Here is a 20656-nt window from a genome sequence, read left to right on the forward strand (position 1 = left end):
GGGGTTAGTGACACAGGGTGATACGTTCCTCACCATTACCTTATTCACTTTATATATTTAGGTGTCCTGATGAACTGCTTCTGAGACTTTAAAATACGCACTGGCTTCAATAGTAAGAATGTGATCTTGCAAATATGGCGCGGTGCTTTGAAGTCTCCCCAATCTGTCTTGAGTGTTGCGCAACACAGGGATTACAGCAAATGGGATTAAAATCAAGCCCATTGGCTTTGTTTTTCTCTTGCCAAACAGGCCCTTTCTTCTCAGATGCTCAACATCCTTTGTAGGGAATCTGGTTGTGATCTGTGCTTGACTTGGGGGCAACTTTTTTCCTCAACCTGTCTTACAAGGGAAAGGCATTCTCGCGCAAGGAAACGTCAGAAAGCAGACACTAACACACGCAATAGTCGCGCTGCTGTGTGCGTTTGATCAGTGTTGCACGCGTCAAAAGCCGGGCTGCAATTCTTACCTGCATGTTCTCTCTGAGGTCTGTTGCCTCCCTCAGTGGCATCATAGCTGTTTTGAAGACATCGTCAATGGCCTTGATCAGCAGCACTCGCATGGTGGCGTACTCTCTACTCCTCTTGCTTTTCCGCACCGACAAGCCCCTTTTGTGGGGTTTGCCACCCCCTCTTCGATTGGTAATGGCCACATGAACAAATAGCCAGGCATGTGGCAAAACCTCTCCAGTCAGAGACTGCAGCGGTATGTGCCGGAAGCCCGGCTGGAGACACTCAAAGGGGATCGTGTACTGTCCGATAAACTCATCACCAATGTAGTCGTCGTCCAGAACCACAAAACGAACCATGGCCAGCTCGGGGAGGTTTATCTGGAACTCAAAGCTCTCGTCAAACAGGGGGTTGTCCCCGTTTTGATTGACCGTTTTAGTCCTCTGCTCAGCGCAGTCGGCGGGGATGCCGTGGATCTCAACGTACACGTAAGGGTCTACTACGTCCCCCTTGGCGCCTGAGCCCTTGGGTTTGGGAAAGTTCTGTCCACTGATGATCTTTATGTGCAAGAGCTGTGGTGAGACACCAGGGACCGAGTCTTTGGTGTTGGCACTGAAATAAGACACCTGTTCGCGCATGATTGCTGGACGCAACACATAGCCACAGTTCCCATTCTGACGGAACCAACCAATGTTTAAATCCATCATCAAGCCAGGGGTCTGGTAGTTCATTGCAACAATTTGGCACCCGCACTTCCAGAAATCTTGGGGATTCATGTTACTGGAGTCGATCCGCATCGGGCTAGGGTACACCCGAGCCAGAAACTTTTTATTATAATTCACAAAATCGCCTGGAAAGTCACTGGCACAACGACTGGCAAAGACCTCATTGAAGGAGCAGAGCTCCCAGGGCTTTTGATTCTGAAAAGACGTTTGGAAGTCCCTGAACTCCACTGATTTGCACAAAGTCACAAGGTCAGAGAGGTCCTTAGACAGCTGGAACTTCTTGGGTGCAGGGGTCTGCTGTTCCCCAGTCTCGATGCTCATTCTTTGGGACATCTCTGCCCCCTCATCTTCATCAGTCACCTCGCCCTCTGAACCAGTGCAGTTTGTGCTCAGTTTCTTACCCTTAAGCAATATCTTACCCTTCAGCTCTGAGGGTGAGGGGAGGTAGCAGTCATCAGGTTTGGGGGTATCTAGGTGCATCCTGTCTCCGAGGATTTTTTTCAGGTGTTGGAACATAACTCTCTGTTGTTTTAAGGAACAGTGGTTTTCTAGACACAATACCAATGGAAACTCGGAAGCAACAAAGGCATACTTGTTGATGATGTCAATAACACTACGGAAAACTATCTGTGATGTCATGGTGTGGCCAGTATAAATGACCGGTTCATTATCAGGTCCATCCCACACATCTAACTCTACACTGCGGCAGCCCATCTTAAGGGCCCGAATATACCCTGTGATGTCTGAGGGTCCTCTAAACTGATCCTCGATCAGGTAAGTATTGTGTGACGAGTTGATGTAATAGTGGGACAAAGGTTGGTTCATGTCTTGGCATGCGGTTTTTTGTTCAGGATCAAAGATATGGCACTCTGGTGACATAAGGTAATTGGTGAACCCGTCGAGGGAAAGCCAGCCCTTAAGCTGACCCTCTTTAGATGGTTCATAGCTCTGAATGACCTCTAAACTGGTGTCTTCACTAACTTGGGCCATGCCCTGCTCTGCCTCCAGAAATATCATTAAATCCTTAGTATCCAGAAATTCTTTGTTGCTGGAGAACTGAACAAGAAGGAAATATATTTCTGGCCTGGTGCAAAGGTCGTGAAAGACTTCAATGAACTCATCCTTTGTCACCTCAGAACCCACTTTGTCTTTAGCTTTGTGAAATTCCTTGAATTTAAGTTCAATTTTTACATTTTTAAGTCCCGGGTTTAGTTTTTTGACTAGCTGCACAGCAGCACATATGCTTATTTGTTTGATGGTGTTAACATCTGCCTTGTCAAAGAGTTCACCAAGCCAAGATGAGCGCATGCTGTTCTGACTACTCTCAATCATGTTAAGGGTATGTTTCCCATAGGATATCAGGTACCTCAGCCCTGTAACCCAAATGTTGGCCACATCTGCAGAGTTTGCCACCAAGTCCAGTGACTCATAGCTTTCCCCGTAAATGATTGAGAAAGCGCAGTCCTCAGATATCTGATCATAGGTTCCGTTGGTTCTGAACGTGTCTGTGTTCTTCCCCGTTCGAACCTCCTTGATGGATTTGACGTCAATTTTGGCTTTCTCCGACTCCTTCTTTGACGGCTCCCATCTCAGAGACTGCATGTCAGCGTCCAGGAGGAAGTAGCGGTGGTAAACTCGCGAGTTGGAGCGAATCTTCTTCAGCTCGGAGCCATCCACCATGGCATTGATGCAGTCACTGGCGCTGCTTATTTTCTTCTCGGTGGGCATACTGCTGAACGAGACAGTCTTTTTCCTCTCTTTGCGTTGCCGTGAACCATCCTGCAGGAAAGAGAAAAAAAAGAGAACAGAAATTAAATGCTCTGTAAAACAGTATATAATTATATGCAGTGTTGGATACACTTAATAAATAAAAATATGTTTTTGATATAATATATTAATTTTCTTTTTTTAAATCATAGCTTCTAGGATGTCATCAGTTTGATTTTGAGTCTATCATCACCTAGTGTTATTTGTAAGTTGATTGGAAAGACACTTTTTTTTGATAAAAGCTACACAGTCTGTTCAACCTAAGAATAACTATGCTTACAGCTTGAAGCCACATCAGGCCATTTCATCCCAACCTCTCAGAGTTGAGCGGAGAGAATGTGCACATCCAAATTTTGAGAAAATGACGACATATTTTAAGAGCGTTCAAAAGTGAATGCGCTTAAAAATCCTGGGCCTCAGGAGGCACAATCCCAGAGAAAACAACATCCCCTTCTAGGTTGGAAGGTTGACGGCGAAAGCACGGCGTCTTAAAAATAAAAAGTGAAGAAAATATTTGGAATACTGACTCAAGAGTCTGCACAGTTGTGAAATGTGTGAAAATCTTTGAAATGCCTGTGATGCAAAGATGCATTCTGTTTTGTAAGGGTTATAAAGTGTAGACAGGTTTACCAAACACGGGCGTTCCGTGTTTATCAAACCCATTACTTAGGACATTAAACCTGAAGGCAGTGGTCACATTTCGACGGACACAACATCCGCTGCAGCAAAGAACAATTACCGCTGCCTTGCGCTGATGCATTGTTTTGGACACTTTTGACCTTCCTGGTTTCCTCTCCAGGTTTCCTGAAAATTTACCTTGCAAAGTGCGTCACCAGCCCTGCTGGGTACATGTCACGTGTATTATAGATTAATAACAGACGCTCCCCGGCAGGGTGTTGCGTATATAGCGAGTCTTACACAGCAGCAACATGTTGTACCTTCCTGAAACACAAGCCCCCACTATCCCCCGAATATTTCGTTTCATTACAACCCTTCACTATGATTCCAAAGCTTACCTCCAGTCAAACTTAATAATTTTGGAATTAGTGTGGTAGAGTGCCTGTGGCCTGTGTTGTTTTGACAGCTTATTAGAAGTTGTCAAGGTAAGAAAAGTTCAATGCATTCAGAGGTTTAGGTAGGTAGGGTTTGCTATTTCGGCCCTTGAACAGTAAAAACCTCTGATCAGGAGATAAGAACCCGCTCCTGTGTGAAAGAGCTGCAGTAGTAGGGTTTCTGGAAAGCCGCGTCAAGGAAAGAGGACATTGGAAGTGTTTCACTCATGTCCAACCAAAAACCCTGATTTCACTCTGACGGCCGCAGGGCAGTCAAGCGCTGGCTCGTGTTAGTGTCACCGCGTTTATTTCTGACAAACCTGCCAAGGCACAAAATAGCAAACCGGGAAAACTGTATCACCCTCGTTCCTTCCTGCCGTTACAAAACTGGAGGCCACACCATTAGAGTTCGGAAAGCAATTAAGAGAACGGTTAAACTTCTTAAGGAAAAAAATCTTCACAAATATTGGACAACCCTGTCCTGTGGCAGTAGCACCATCAGCTTACTGGTACTTATATAATAAAGCTTGAGGCCCAATGTGAAATACACACCACGCAAGTTGAACAATCAGTCCATGTTGGTATATAACAATTACATAACATTTTAGATATTTGAGCAGCTGTTAGTATACTAGCAGTACATTATCCATAACCTTTACTCTTATGTTTACATGCCAGGGCTCGACAGTAATGGTTGCCCGGTTGCCCTCGGCAACCAGATTGAGTCAATTGACAAACATCTCGTGGCCTCTGTTTGCCCCCTTTTTAACATAAAAAAATAGGGACAGAAAAGCCACAAAACGTGCACCCCGAAATAAATAGATCAGTTATATTAGTGATATTTAAATATTTCCGTTACAGTCGCAACCAGAACGGTGCGCACAGGCGGTCGGTGGACGGTCGTAGAACATTACAGCATTACAAGGTCATTACAGTCAGGGATGCAAACAACTTGCTTTTTGGTGAATGTCCCTTTTTTCACGTGGATTTGGGTGACTTTGTGTGAATCGTCCAAACCTATCCAAAGAGGTTGGAGGTGGAGAGGTGCAGTGACCCATTTTAGCATTTTTTATCCATCTGAGAGAACGACGCCATCTGCGATCGATTAACTAGTGGATTCTTTCTCTGACATTACGTCAGAGGCGGACACCGTCCAGGTCCACACCGGTTTCAAAGCGCTCTAAAGCGATGCTGCGTTCACGGGCTCGGGAAAAACCGTCGGCCACCACCATAAGTATATTTCAGACCTTAATTCACTATGAATGTGTTTGCATCCCTGTACAGATTACTAAAACTAAACTAAAAACTAGGTGTGAAAAAAATATTTTTGTTAAAACTAGACAGAAAAAAATGGAAACTAACTGAAACTATATTGTGTATTAACAAAATTAACTAAAATAAAATAAAAAATGTACAGGAAATGTCTTTAGTTTAATCGTTTTTCTAGTCAAATTTGTCAACATTTAGCTGTAACAATACAATAACCAGTTCTTGTCTTTGTAGACAGACAGCATTACTAATGAGCATGGCTCAGACCTCATCTGGTGGGAGCTACTTTTAAATGGAAAGATGCAGATGAAGATGCAGTCTCTTCATTAGTCAAAATATAAGGTGACTAAAAATGGCAACAATGTTTTCTGTTTCGGCAACCAAAAGCTAATGCCTGGTTGTCAGTCTGGCAACAATTTTTAATAGTTAGTGTTGAGCCCTGCATGCATCTGTGCGATCCAATTTACAGTCACATTAAGCATTATTTAAATTCATTTCTAGTACTATTATTATTATTGTATTTTTATTACAATTCTTTTATAACCTTTTTTGTTATGTACCATTTTTCAATACATGCACCTTTTTACAACTGTATATTTTCCTGAGCCACTGTTGGCTTGGGACAAATAGGTTTAGTCTTATCTGATCTTGTCTTGTGAAACTCCACCGACTAGGCCGTAAAAAAAAAAAAAGGGGCGGGGGCTTTTCAGCTCTACTGAAAATGTGTTCCCTGACCGACTTGATTTACAGAATGGAGCCAAACGGACATTTGCCATTGTGAGACGGTGCCAGTCTCCATCCCCTCGTCTCAATAAGTGACTGGACAGTAAATCGCACACTGAAAAGCAGTCGTTTACCCAGTATTGTAATAGGGATAGAAAAGTTTACTTGTCAATCTACACACACACACACACACACACACACACACACACACACACACACACACACACACACACACACACACACACCTGTGCAATATATGATAGTATAGTAATAGTAATAGTATTGTAATAACATTGTAATAACTACACTGTAGACACTGTATAACTTAGTAATAGCATAATAATTTAGATCTAGTCATTCATTGTTATCCACGTCTGTGTTACTGTATACATATTTATTAATCTCTACAGAAATATCCCATCTATATGTATATGTATAATCATTCTGTGCTTACGGAACTTGTCGATACGGCAACGCATCTTTCCTTACTGTGACAGTGAAACTGTATGTGGCCAAATTAAAGGTGCAGTGTGTAGAACTTAGCGGCATCTAGCGGCGAGGTTGCCGATCGCAACCGACTGAATACCCCTCCCCGTGGGGGTGCAGCATGGCGGCCTCCGTGGAAGAGACGGTGGCCGCGAAACTGGAGAAAAGCGCGAAAGGCCCTCTCTAGAGCCAGTGTTTGGTTTGTCCATTCTGGGATACTGTAGAAGAAACATGGCGGCTTCCATGAAGCATACCCGCTGTCTGTGAAGATAAAAACGTCTCATTCTAAGGTAACGCCAACGATTCTTATTCTCATAGGGTTATACAGTAGTTAAAACATACTTGTGAATATTATATTCCATTTCTGCCACGTCTGTTCCGTATATTCTACACACTGCACATTTAACAGATTCTAATACAGGGACCCCAAGATCAATACAGACATATATTTCAGCTACAGACAGAGTCTGTTGCTTACAGAGGGTTCATCAGGTTACTGTGGAGCTTAAGCCAATGTGCATGACTGAAGATAATCCTTATGATCTGGTGAGGAATGTGGACTCACTCCTCAAATCACTACTTTCATTCATGTTGACCTTGAGGCACAGTCACTACAGACTAATTGCAGGTTTCTGGTTCCAACTATGGTATGGCTACGGCTCCGGGCCAAGATGTCGTCCACAGGATTTCCTGCGACTTCCAGCTTGCCAAATCCAGAAAAACAATGAGTACGCCCCCGCGGTCTCTGTCTCAGCGTCTCTCAACCGTTATCATTTCCTGATGAGACTATTTTTCACAGTCTTATATAACACTAGAGCCCAACCAATGCCTGCCTTTTGGGTCCGATGCCGATCCCGATTTTGGAGAGTCCTAGCCCACTGATTAGAGGTGTTTTGATGTGTTTTTACTGGGTTTAAAAGCGCAAAATATTAAAATCACTTTAAAAAAAACTTATATTTTATTAAAGTTTCTATATTTGAGAACATTTAACTAATCAGCAAACAAATAAATAAATAGATGGATAAAAAATGTAAAAGATTATATAAATTTTTTTTTCTCCAAGTTACAGTGAACGCATCATGAATTCTACATGGATGGATTTATAACGCCTAGTCGAACATCTGCACTTATTTTAGCGAGTAACTTAAAAGTAGTGTAAACCAGACTAGTACAGGATAAATAAGTGTTTTTTGTTTATTATACTTAAAAATCATTGTTATTATACTTAAAAATTGGGACATGTCGCCTACATAACTGTTGAAAAAAAAAAAATCAAATAATGATCAATATATCAGTCGGGCTCTATAACACACGCGCGCACACACACACACACACACACACACACATACACACACACACACACACACACACACACACACACACACACACACACTTTGCGATTGTGAGCGAGCGAGGGTGCTTTCTTTGCTAATTACAATTATTTGATTAGCCCGCGCTCAGCACTTACAAAGGGAATGTTCAAATGCATCTGAGTTTTGACTCGCGACACAGAGAGATTATTTGGATTTTTTTTTTTTTTTGTCAGCACAATACAAACTAATGATCACAATTTAATCTCTCGGTAAGAGTTTGCTAATTAACACAATCCCCAACGCTACCCGTTGGTAGAAAACAATGTTCCACAGCCAACACTCCCAACCCCCCAAAAACCAGCCTTGGAGTAGACAACACTTTTCAGAAACAAGTAATTATAAAGGATACGGCGATGAGCGTGCTCTTATGGGAACGCCGCGTTGCCGAGAACATCAGGGCAACTGGAGGTTTTAATAACGAGAAAGTGACGACGGGCCCTCGACTCTTGGAGTCGACGCCGTCTTGAAACGGGGCGAGAAAATAGAGAAAGCGAGGGAGCGAGTGGGAGTGGAAGGGGAGAGGCAGAGCTCTATCACGCCGCTCCCGGAACCCACGGGAATTTCAATTCCCCCCGATGCACTCCGTCCACCTTTTTTTTCCGGCTGGTTGAGCGGTGAGGACGGTGTGTACGGATCAGCACGCCACCGGGGGGTGGGGGATTGCCCCGCTCCGGAGGGCCCAGGTGCCGCGGCGACGGTGCGCGCGGCGCAAACCGGGAGCGGGTCTGGCGGCGCGGCGTTGGGAGGACGCGGGGGCGCACGCGGACGTCCGGGAACCACAGATAGAAAAGAAAACAAAGAGTTTGCAAGAAGAAGATTTGCCTTCGACCCAAACGAGTGGAGTGGAAATGATGAATGTCCAAAACAGAGATGAGGAGAAAGACAGATGATAGGGATGAGAGCGATAGTGACAGACAGACACATAGAGAGGTAGATAGATTGATAGACAGATAGATAGACCGACAGACAGATAGATAGATAGACAGATAGATAGGCAGACAGACAGATAGTGAGATAGACTGATGGATGGACAGTTAGATGGATAGACAGATAGACAGACAGATAGACAGAGAGACAAATACGGATGGATAGATGGACAGACAGATCGATGGATAAACAGATGGACAGACAGATAGACAGATGGTCAGATAGACTGATGGATGAATAGTGGGACAGACGGACAGACAGACAGACAGACAGAGACAGACAGACGGACCATGACATTTCTCTCTGCAGAGACCTGGTTGTTTGTGTGACTGACACACGGACCACAGGAGTCCTTGTGCTGTTGTTGTGCAGCTGCAGGGTTCCGTCCAATCCCCGAGGAGCGAACACCACGAGCGTCCGCAGCTGCAGCCGCGCCACAAAACATTATATCAGTCTATTCGTCAGATCAACTGTGGGAAGAAAAAAAGGCGACTACCCAGGGAGACGACATCTGAACCAACAGCACCAAACCATTTAGCGGACGGCCGTTTCCGGAGCACAAGGGGAGGAAGAGCCGTCTGAGGCTTTCACGATTCCCCACATGGAAAAAAACAAAACGAAAAAAAACAAAAACCCACTGCATCAAAAATTATATAAATTCATCACGGCTGGGAATATCGGGGCGGAAAACTTGAGAGAGCAAAAATAAGAATAAAAAAATCTCTAAATCTGCATGCAAGCAGGGGATATTTAGGACATTCCTGGCTGCAGGAAGCACACGGAAATAGGCATAAATGTACGAAAGTTGGGAAGCACATTTTAAAAGCGAGCGGCTATTTACATAGGCTGACTGACTGGGAGGCGACCAGGTTTCTGTTTGCATAACCCGCAAATGCTTGCTGGCAATGTAGGTCAGGACAAGTGGAGACAAGGTAGACCTTCATTCTAATTACTTTTCCCACAGTCACCGATCAATGGCTCAACTCACTGGCTGCAGCACAAAAAGTGAATCAATATGAGCTCCGGGGCAATACATAACATACATTACATTTTTTTTTATTATTTTGACTACATTGGGCCTGTGAATGTGGATGTTTTTCATTGTGCGTGCATGTATGCATATAAAAAATAAAAACATGGCAAATTCTGCAAACTTGTACAATTAACAATTAACCAGGGCTGGGCAATCCAATCCAATATTACCAGTTATTGTCATTATTTTAGAATCATAATGTCATGAAATGAAGTTATTGTCATTCTGTTGTAAATGTGGTACATGTTTTGTTGTACACGTGAACCTGCAATCTGAAAAGGTCTTTTGGTCTTGGGATTTTTGGTCTGATCACACTTTCCATTGCTTCATAGTTTATTGAGACAAAATTCAGTCGGTTTCTTTCAGAAAATAAAAAGTGCCCAGAAATAAAAAATGCATTTTCTCTCATTTATTACCCTTCTTTGCGTAAAAAAGATAAACATTCTGTGAAAGAAATTCTACATTATTGGTCATCAGTCAATATCCATCTCCCTCCCACTCATAATATCCTACATTAACTTTCTGTTTCAGAAATAATTGAAATGTCATACATTATACAGTACATGAGAGGATAATAAATAAAAACCATTTATATGGAAATACAAGCATAAACATGAAATACAAAATTGTACTGGATAGTCACCAAAGCTTTGACCTGATAACAACATTTCAGTACAAATATGATTGAATAAGTTTGAAGTCACTTTGGAAAAAAGTGTCCAAAGTGCTAAATGACATCATGTACAAATTCCAAATGGTTTAAAGTCCAGCTCTCAGGATTCAAGGTCATCCCTTGAAGAAACCATGTTAAATTTGGCCAAAATCCCAGTTGTATTTTTCTTTTTTTTTTCTTTTTCATTTACGGAAGATTTTGAAAACAAACTTCCCTGTAAAAGTTGTTGATTTGGGAGCACTGCAGGGGAAACCACCTGCACGCCAAATATAGAGGGAGACACCTGTCAGGCTCATTATCTCCGAAAGCCTTATAATCATTCAATTTAGCCTGGCACCAAAAATAACTCGCAGAGGCACCTGGCCGTGCATCAACTGCATCTGAAGATTTACATCTAATTCACACAAGCATTGGCGATTTAGCAGCATCATTTAAAAACACCTGCTGTGCCTCGCTGTGCCCCCCCCCCATTTTATCCTTGGGAAGACGGCAGTGCATGGCATTATGGGACGTACCGAACAAATAAAAAGAAAATGATTACCAGCGGAACCTGTTCAAACAAACAGCCGTCTCCAGTCAACACCAGCTGATAGAGGAGGTGGAGCCGCAGCCACCAGAGCACGTCGATAGAGCCCCCCTCCCGGAGCAGAAAAAAATCCAAATCAGGATTGATCGCACAGCCGCGCTGCGCTGATGACCATACCCTCTTCTAGGACAGGGTGTGACCCGAGTAATTCTGGGAAAGGGCCTCGACGGGTGGGCCCTTTCCCATGCCAGCCGGAGCAGGACAAGGTGTCATTGGGTGTCCTCTACCGCAACCAAGTTCCCGCCGCATCAGCAAAAAAAGGTATTCGAGTACAAGTGCGGGGTTTTTGGGGTTTTTTTTTTTTTATATAAACAGCCCCTGCCTTGTGTGTACTGACTTACCATTTTGGATCCATAAGATTGATAAAACAAACACTGACATGGCAACCCATGCGTGGCCGGTCGCGGTGCTGGACCTGCCGAGCCGCTGACACCCGATTGTGTAACGCAAAGCCCGGTGGCTGTTGGATCGACGTAGGCGCCAGGTGAGTGCAACAAGATCGAACATCATCAGTCCAAAGGGAATACAAGCTCAGTTCAAGGAATGAATGCGTCACGCACATGGCCCGGCACATTTCTAATCAGCGTGCCAGATCACGAGTTACTCCTAAAAAACTAGGGGCCCCTTGCCACCGAGAAACAAACCTGCGAGTTCACAGAAGCTTGCTTGGGGGTTCCTGCGCCCCAGAAGATTTAATGGAAACATTATTCGTACGGAAACATTTCAGAAAACCTGCGCCTTTATCCATAAAAGATCTCCCTTTTGGTACTTTTACGGGCGCGCTTCCCCTTTGTGAGGCTTTTTTACAGCCTCAGCCTTGGTAATTTAGCTCCCGGCTTTGTGGGGGGAGTTCTACGTGTTCCCGCCTGTAGATCGAGTCACTCCCCCATTTCTTATGAATGAATGATTTAACGGTGCATCGGTCACCTTTTAATGAACGGTCAATGTTTATGCATGCTCGGGTAGGAGGACGCCAGGCCGAGCGGCGTATAGATCGCCTTCCTCCGTCACCGATGGCTGACATTTCAAGGTATTACGAGGGCAGACATGGGAAATCAATTGATTTATGCAACCACCCTCTATTCACACACGCGGCCGCACACACGCCAGATGAGTGACTGGCCTAATAATCCCACCACACGTAACGTTTCAATACAAAGTCGTCTGCCGTGACTTTGGAGGAAACAAGAAAAAAACAACGTTATTGAACCTCTGGCCTGGAGCCCGGACGGAGCCCGATCTCGAAAGAATCGCGGCGCAGAAAACAAACCTTGAAATAAGGTCCCGAGCTCTCGTCGGGCGTCCCCTCAACACGGGCCGACGCTCCGACTGGTTCACCCATACAATGGTGGATTAAATATTAGACAGGCTGTTGGGGGGAACGTCAACCCTGAAGTCAACCCACAGTGCCGTGACATTTTGAATCATTACCAGGAACATTTCTCATTTCACAGTGTCACGCCTCCTTCCTTAAATCAGCTGCTCTGACATGACGGTTGGGAATTCGTCAAGATTTCATGAAATGTCAACTATTGGGTTCCTTGGAAATACTTATTATCGACAGCTTGGTTTCACAGATCACATTTATATGGCACCGCAAAACAATAAGTGCCAAAGACAGAACACAAATGAAGAAACAAAACCAAATTCAATCAATCCTGCTACCAATCCCAATCGTATACAAAGTATGAACCATACGTATACAAAGTGAACCATACTTTTCCAAATAGTATATTTGAAGGCTTCAAAGACAATCCGCTGCCACAAATGAGGACCGCACCCCGCATCATTTTTGGAATATGGACTCTACAAGACAGTAAAAAAAAGATGCCATGTGGAGATTTCTGAATTTAAGTGCAATTTTTCACCACATTGAACGCCAAGATAACAAACTTCTCCTTCCAAAACAAACCCTGCAAGATGCAAAGGAAGGTAGAATACAAAGTAAAGATATTGGTGTGAGTAAAAAGATAAGGGAAACTATTTTCATCCATAATTTTGTATCATTAAGCATGGGTATTGATTAAATATACTATATATACAACGATCAGCCACAACATTAAAAGCACCCGGCCAAATGTTGTGGAGGTCCCCCTCGTGCTGCTGCCCCGCCTAACAATGTTTATGAAGGTGGTACTGTACGTGTCAAAGTAACATCCACATGAATGCCAGGACACAAGGTTTCCCAGCGGAACTTTGCCCAGAGCATCACACTGCCTCCGCCGGCTTGCCTTCTTCACATAGTGCATCCTGGTACCATCTCTTCCCCAGGTAAACAATGCACACACACACCCCACCATCTACATGATGTAGAAGAAAACGTGATTCATCAGACCAGGCCACCTTCTTCCATTGCTCCATGGTCCAGTTTTGATGCTAAAATGCCCATTGTAGGAGGTGGATAGGGGTCAGCATGGACACTCTGACCGGTCTGCAGCTACACAGCCCCGTACACATCAAGCTGTGATGCACTGTGTGTTCTGACACCTTTCTATCATAGCAGCAATTTGTGCTGCAGTAGCTCTTCTGTGGGATCGAACCAGACGGGCTAGACTTCACTCCCCACGCGCAGTGAGCCTTACACGACCCCATGACCCTGTCACCGGCTCACCGGTTGTCCTTTCTTGTACCACTTTTGGTAGGTAGTAACCACTGCATACCGGGAAACACCCCACAAGACCTGAGGTTTTGGAGATGTTCTCATCTCAGCATCACAATGTGCTCCTTGTCAAAGTGGCTCAGATCCTTACGCTTGACCATTTTTCCTGCTTCCAACACATCGACTTCAACAACTGACTGTTCACTTGCTGCCTCATATATCCCACCCCTTGACAGGTGCCACTGGAACCAGATGAGCAATGTTATTCACTTCACCTGTCACTGGTTTTAATTTTGAGGTGTGTGTGTGTGTGTAATATATATATATACTGTATATACACTGTGTATATATATATATATATATATATATATATATATATATACATACACTCACACACACACACACACACACACACACACTGTATATATATATATATATATATTATATTTTTTGTTTTTGTTGTTGGTATATTTAAATGCTGTATACAACTTTCTATTTGTGTTCCTATTTTATTTTCACACTCTGCCCAGCCCAGTCTCTGGGGAGGGATGTGGGTCGCTTGTTAATGGAAAGTGTGAAATAGATCATTATTGGGGGGAGAAAGTCGTCACAATTACGATCCGATTCATGGTGCCTTTTCTTCAACCCAGACACAGAAAATAAACGAGGGCAAGTATCTAAGCCGAAATTGAGATACAACTGCAAAGATAACTTGGGTTCACCGTTGTTGATTGATGCTCACGGTGATGTAACTGCTTGGGATTACCCCATGCGTAGGGTCAGATGCTAAAGCATCTGAGGGTCAAGTCAATATTGGAATAGCGAGAAAGGCAGTTAAGGATGAGCGTTTGAGGAACACCACCGCATCCTTTTAGGCGGGCAACAATCACGTACGGCTTTGGATAAATGGGGGGATGGGGGGTAGAGTTGAGGAATGGGAGCGGCTCAGCATCTTAAACAGGGATCCAAGATGAGGCAGTTTCATCCGGCTGCCGGGCTTCAAAGTGACGCAGCAGCACATTTTCCAAGCATGAAAATAAGTACAGCCGGGCTCGCCGGGAATTTCAGGGAGACACTAAGAACCGGGGTCAACATTATTGCCCTCACTGATGCCCTCACTGATCGGTTGATCAATCCGACGAACCCCACCCCCGAGGAGACTCGCAATGTCATATTGAGGGGGCAGGGAACTCAGGGGATGATAAGAAGCTTTATTTTCAGAAAATAATCAGTATTGCTTTTCTCGCTCTATTTAGAGTTGTCTGCTGCTCGACGTTCGAATAAGAAGGCATCGTCACTCCATCGGCGCCACGTAGTGTGTTCAGGAGGCCAGGGTTTCTGCTTAAGAGCATTATGGATGCAATTTAATACCTATTTCACCCCCACACTGGCAACAAACACTACAAGGGATATGAAGGAGTCACACAGGTCTGAAACATACTTCGGGGAGGGGAGGGCGAAGTGTTTTGCATCCCCGAACTTCGTAATCCAATCAATTTTTAAGACCCGTCAGAATGGTATTCAAGACATTTTAGGGCCTAATATAGACTTTTTTCGGCACCCGCGGAAAGCCTGGAGGCCGTTGTCCAAGGGACTGTAGCTTTCCCTACTTTCAAATAGGATTGCAACGATGAGGCGCTTTCCATTCGGCCACTTTGCGCACGACGGCAGCATCCGGTTACTTAGCAAAGGTCTTCCCGTGTCCCCTTGGAACTTTCGAAAGACAACCAGACAATCAGATCCTGCGCCGGTCTTGTCTACGCATGTTGCAGGACACTGAGATCCATAGGAAACGTCCGGGACACAAAACATTTAATAAAGAGCCCGGTTGGCCGGCGGCACTTGGGAGCCTCGTCGTCCCCCCCCCCCGGTCGCACAGATGAGCGACACCTGAGCCAACAAACCGGTGCGGGGCCGAGCGACGTGGCGACACGTCTGGCGCACACAAGAGCGCGACGAGCGATTTGAGACGGCAGCAGAGGCAGCGAGCGAGGAATGGTGACAGAAGATCTTTAATCAACAACCCTGTCAATATCCAACGGCATTAGCCAAAGCGCCTGGATCTGGTCCAGGGAGCTCAACCGTGTGGGCAATTAGATGACACTCAAGCACGCAAGCTGCCTCGGCGAAAGATTAATTTTGCAAGTTCTCCGTCGCGAGAGAGGAACAGCTTGGGAGTGGGTAAAAGAAAAACAATTGAGTCTGGCAGATTCATGATAAAGAGTTCAGACGAAAAAAAACAAAAACAAAAAAACAAAAAAAAAAAAAAAAAAAACACAATGGCAAATGCCCAAGTGATAATCAAGGGTTTTTCTTGTTTTCCCGGAGCTGGCGTGCTCTTTTTCAGCCTCGACATTCTGTTTTTCGACACACGCAGGGCAGCAGTTGTTGAGGTGGAGAAAGTGTTTCACAATTTCCTCTTTCTACCCCGATCGTGTTTTTCACCACGTTACACAAACCAAATGGGCATTCACAGTGTAGAACGACGGACCCCGACAAGTTCCACTCCAATAAGGACAATTCTTCATTTTAAGGAATGGACGAAAAGGCTCGACAAGAGAGGTATTTTTTTTTTTCCCCAATAGGTCTATAGTGTCTAGATAATTAATCAGTCAAAGCTACACAGAGGAATAAAAAGAAAATACATAGTAGGTACTGATATCTACCCTTTTTTTATGAAAATCAAGTCGCAGGGCATCTCCAATTGATAATGTATAAATAAGATATGTTGTTCACATGGGATTTTTTAAAATAGTTATTTATCAGTTAACAACTACACCATTTTAATTTACAAAAAAAAGCGCACATGGCACCACCTACCGATATAACATATGCATATTAAAAATAGAGAAGAGAGGTTTGCAATGTTTGGCTCGCCCACAACAGCCAGTCGGTTTTGAGCTGCCACGCCCAAAAAAGAAGACATGGGGGGGGGGGGGGGGCAGAGACCTGGAGACAAGGCAGGAGCGACATGGCTTCATCCGGCGGGCCCCCCGCGGCCGGCGGCGTGGCCCCCGAGCGTTAGACCTCGCCGTCGGCTCGTCGGAGACAGGCCCGCCGTGCTCCACCGGGGCGGAAGACAAGGAGGAGCTTCCTGGCGTCACACAGCTGGTACATTTAAAAAAAAAAAACGCAGGGCAGGAAGCGACACCAGAGCGCGGCGCCGCTCATCAAACCGCAAGTCACCCAACGTGATACATACTACCAGTGCCCTCACAATTTAAACGACATACTTTGTTTTTAGATCCCGCGCGATTCATTCCGGCTTCCCCGTCCAGCTCTCAGAAGAAGCGCGACTAATGTGCGGCAGCAAATACAAAATGCTGTCAATGTGAGAGAATGCGTACAAACCACATCCTCCCGTCACTGGAGTAACAACGGCGAAACCAGAACTCAGTGCTCCGCCTGACACTGTGAGACGACTGTACCTTGTTAGTGGTCGGCCCCGCTTTTCACAGACACTTTCTCTGTCCAAAAATTCCATTACAGGCAGCTTTCGGAAAAAGGGAGGAAAAAAAAACAAAAAAAAAAATATATGTATTGGCACACAAACCCTGGCAAAGCTTGGCACATACTGTATCTCCGAGCATATTGTTTCATAGCCCTCGGTTAAAACCTTTCGGCTAATGCATTCACACAAAAGGTTCAAAAAAATAAAAAATAAAGTATGGCCTGGTCTACATTTTCCAATGCTTGCTTAAAATAAATCCAGATTTCTTTCCAGATGAACTCAACCCAGTGTCTCAGACAAACTTAACTTGCCCTCGTCAAGAGTCATGTGACCGATTTGGGTTTTTCGACCCATCTGCTTGAAATGGAGCGAACGCCCCCAGGGGGATTCTATGTTTTTTGATATACGAGGCTATATCGCCTCGGATTTTGGTTATCGTAATATCCTTAAGTGTTGCCTTTGAGGCGGCGTGGCTGTAAAGCAATGCCAGTTTTCTGAACATCATAAGACTGCCGTAGCTTTTGTAATAGGTGCCCGCGCCGGCCCGGCGATAATATCCACACAGGGGTTTTCAAATGCTTGCGCGCGAATATTTTGATGAAAGCACCGACAGTCACCACCAAAAACATCTTCAGACGATCTATATCGAGGCATCCATCCAGAAACATCCTGACGTTTCATTTAGCCGACGTGGCCCCGTCCGTGCACTGTGCTGGCTCTCCGCGGCTGGCACTGAAGGCTCTTATTGTGCTGTCCGACAGTGGCCTATATTGCATTTGGGACATTCGGGACATTGGTGGTGAGCCAAAGAGCATGATTTGCTGACTGGGTCCACTGGCACCGAACCACCTTGTGAAATCCTCCAAACTACCCAGCCCGACCAGACGGTGGGGGAGGGGGGGGGATAAATCTCAGCACGGCAAGCCGTATTAGTTGAGCTGGTGTGCGCCCGCTCAAAATTTAAGACTTTCTAGGACGTTTTCATGGCGCGGTTTAACCAAACGGCAATGATTCAGCCCTGCGTTCCGCGACGGAAGAGGAAACCCGCCGGGAGAACGACGGTCGCTGTGGTTCGGTCACAGAGCCCCCGAGGAACCCGCCCCCCTGCCGGGTCGCCGTTCGCTGTTTATTAATGTTACGCGGCGTCGGTGTCCAAACCGCACCAAATGCGAGAATGCACGCGCCCCCCGGGCCCCAGCGACCCAGACGCCGAGGGCGAAGGAGTTCGGATGAAGGGCTTGTCGGGGTAACCGAAGGACATACAGACGGAGAGACAGACAGATTCCTTCCTTCATAGTTAGATATTTAAATAGGGGCCCCGCTCTCTTCGGCCCGACTTCTGCTTCGGGTGTTCTCCACGCGAAAGTGACGCTGTTGAATTCCTCAATGTCTCTCCCCAAACAGGGGTTCGTGGGTCATTCCACTATATTGTTTCCTCTGTTTAATTCGGGGGCCCTCTCTCGGCCCCGTTCGCTCCTTCCTCCTTCCAGCGGGAACGGACGTCCCGCTGAAATAAATGGGTCTTCTCCGGCGCCGGGAACCGTGGCAGGTTGCGATGGAGGGGGGGGTTCTGGGGTTTACCTGGAGCCTTACAGGGCAGTGGTCTCAACATCACCCAGAGTGAGAGAGAGCGAGCGAGAGAGAGAGTGTGGAAGCCAAATACGGCCAAAGTGCCGGGAACGCGACGGCTGTGAAAAACCGAGCGGGAACAAAGGCAAAGTGACGGCGCCGAGGTGGAGGCCCCGCTCCGCGGCAACGCCACAAATCAAGGGACAAAGAGACGACTCACTTACACCTGCACTCATAGACCCAATTACTGTATCGATTTGGGACCGGGTAAAGACAATTGTCACCCCCCCCCCCCCAATCAATTTTGTTTCACCCTCCTCTATTATTTTAAACTTAATGCTCAGGACGTCAAAACAAGCCTCCGGGACCCGGCGCACGAGACCCGGCGTGAAATGGGCGGCCGCCCGTGGCAGCAGCCGGGGCCTGGTGGTCAGTGGGGCCCCCCGGGCCCCTCCAAGACAAATAAACACAGCACTAGGGAGAAGTAAGCAAGAAGAGGCGAGCTCGGGATTCCAGAGCGGCCCTTTAGTTACGGACCAAAGTTAGCGGGTGCAACGCCCCCGGGTTGTCATTTAGTATAATTGAAGGGACACCTTTCTCCGTTAACGGCCAATAAACATTTACCCGTCGCGGCTCGGAGGTCTGAAATTTGGACTTCCGCAGCGCCGAGGGCCGTTGACCACATCAAGAGATTAGTGGACGTAGGCGACAGACAACGTGTGGGAGGCTTCAGACGTGCGGTCACAAAGCGTGAGAAAAACAAAAACAAAAAAAAAGATCAAGTCTTAGATATTTAGAACCAACTATTTTAATAAACGCTTCATGACTATTTTAAAAATGCTTATAACACGCCGCGGGGGGGGGGGGGGCTGGAATGGTACCTACGGAGGAGGCGGTGGGATAGTGCCTTGCTCAAGGGGCTGGCTTTTCATCCACAGTTCAAGCAACCATTGATCACTTCTCAAGCTTGAGCGCTACGGCTCTCTTGCAGAGTTGGGTCTTTCCTGGAGCCCGCGTGTTTGTTCAACTTTAACTATGGTACCGGTTTCCTTAAAGGACACGTTATTCTACGCTCATTTCAATTTCAAAGTTTGTCAAAGAGGCAAACCCAGCTGAAGGTCGCGGACCGCTTTTCGAGCTCTGGGAGGAAAAAACGTCTGTTGTCGTGAAAGAAAGAGGCCATGTACAGCATTTGCCTACCGCACAAAGCGTTAGTTTCGGTTTCTCAATGACAGTGGAGAGATCAGCTCGTAGACAGGTATTTAAATTTGGCATTAAATGTGGATATTCTTCATAGCAGCCTAATGAAGCCATGCCACGAAGGTTATCAGATTTCAGCACTCAGTACCCAGTCTTACCATCTCAGCAATTCCTTATTGGAGTTTATTTTAATGTGTGTGTGTGTGTGTGTGTGTGTGTGTGTGTGTGTGTGTGTGTGTGTGTGTGTGTGTGTGTGTGTGTGTGTGCGTGTGCGTGTCCCAAATCACCCAATGACAATGCCACAAACCTGTACTTCATAAGCCCACTGTACATATATTCATTGGATCATCTATCATTACCAATTGCACACTCTTAAATCTTTGAATATGCTGCTTGACCGTTGCACACATTGCAAACACTGTTTATGACACATCCTACGTGGTGTGTGTAAATATTTCCTTATTAAATGTTGCTATACTTTGTTCTTCTTTTTAAAATTGCACCCTATGTTCTGCACGAACTGAGAGTCCTGAAATTCCCAGTATGTGTTACTTGGCCAATAAAGCCCGATTCTGATTCTGGAGGAGAGATCACTTAACACCCTTTTGATTGCACGCTTTCCTTGTGTAGTTAGACTCGTGTGCATTTATTTTTTTTCAGGGCGACGAAAAAAAAGAAAACAGACAAAGATCTCAGATTCTCACAACATGTTAAGAACGATGCAGAGAAAGAGGCAGGATATGGTGCTGATGATCTCATTACTGGCCTGCATTGTGC

At 45.5% G+C, this 20656-nt stretch overlaps 1 protein-coding gene across 1 annotated transcript in view; it reads right to left on the bottom strand.

Annotated features, from left to right (window-relative positions):
- plcl2 (phospholipase C like 2) overlaps positions 1-20656 on the bottom strand; it is a 44244-nt gene that overhangs the window by 23126 nt on the left and 462 nt on the right. Inside the window, exon 2 of the mRNA XM_080006175.1 lies at positions 467-2950. Within this exon, the coding sequence (XP_079862301.1) occupies positions 467-2950 (2484 nt within the window). The remainder of the gene's footprint in view (positions 1-466; positions 2951-20656) is intronic.

Source organism: Zeus faber (assembly GCF_960531495.2).
Source record: "Zeus faber genome assembly, chromosome: 8".
Taxonomy (NCBI): domain Eukaryota; kingdom Metazoa; phylum Chordata; class Actinopteri; order Zeiformes; family Zeidae; genus Zeus; species Zeus faber.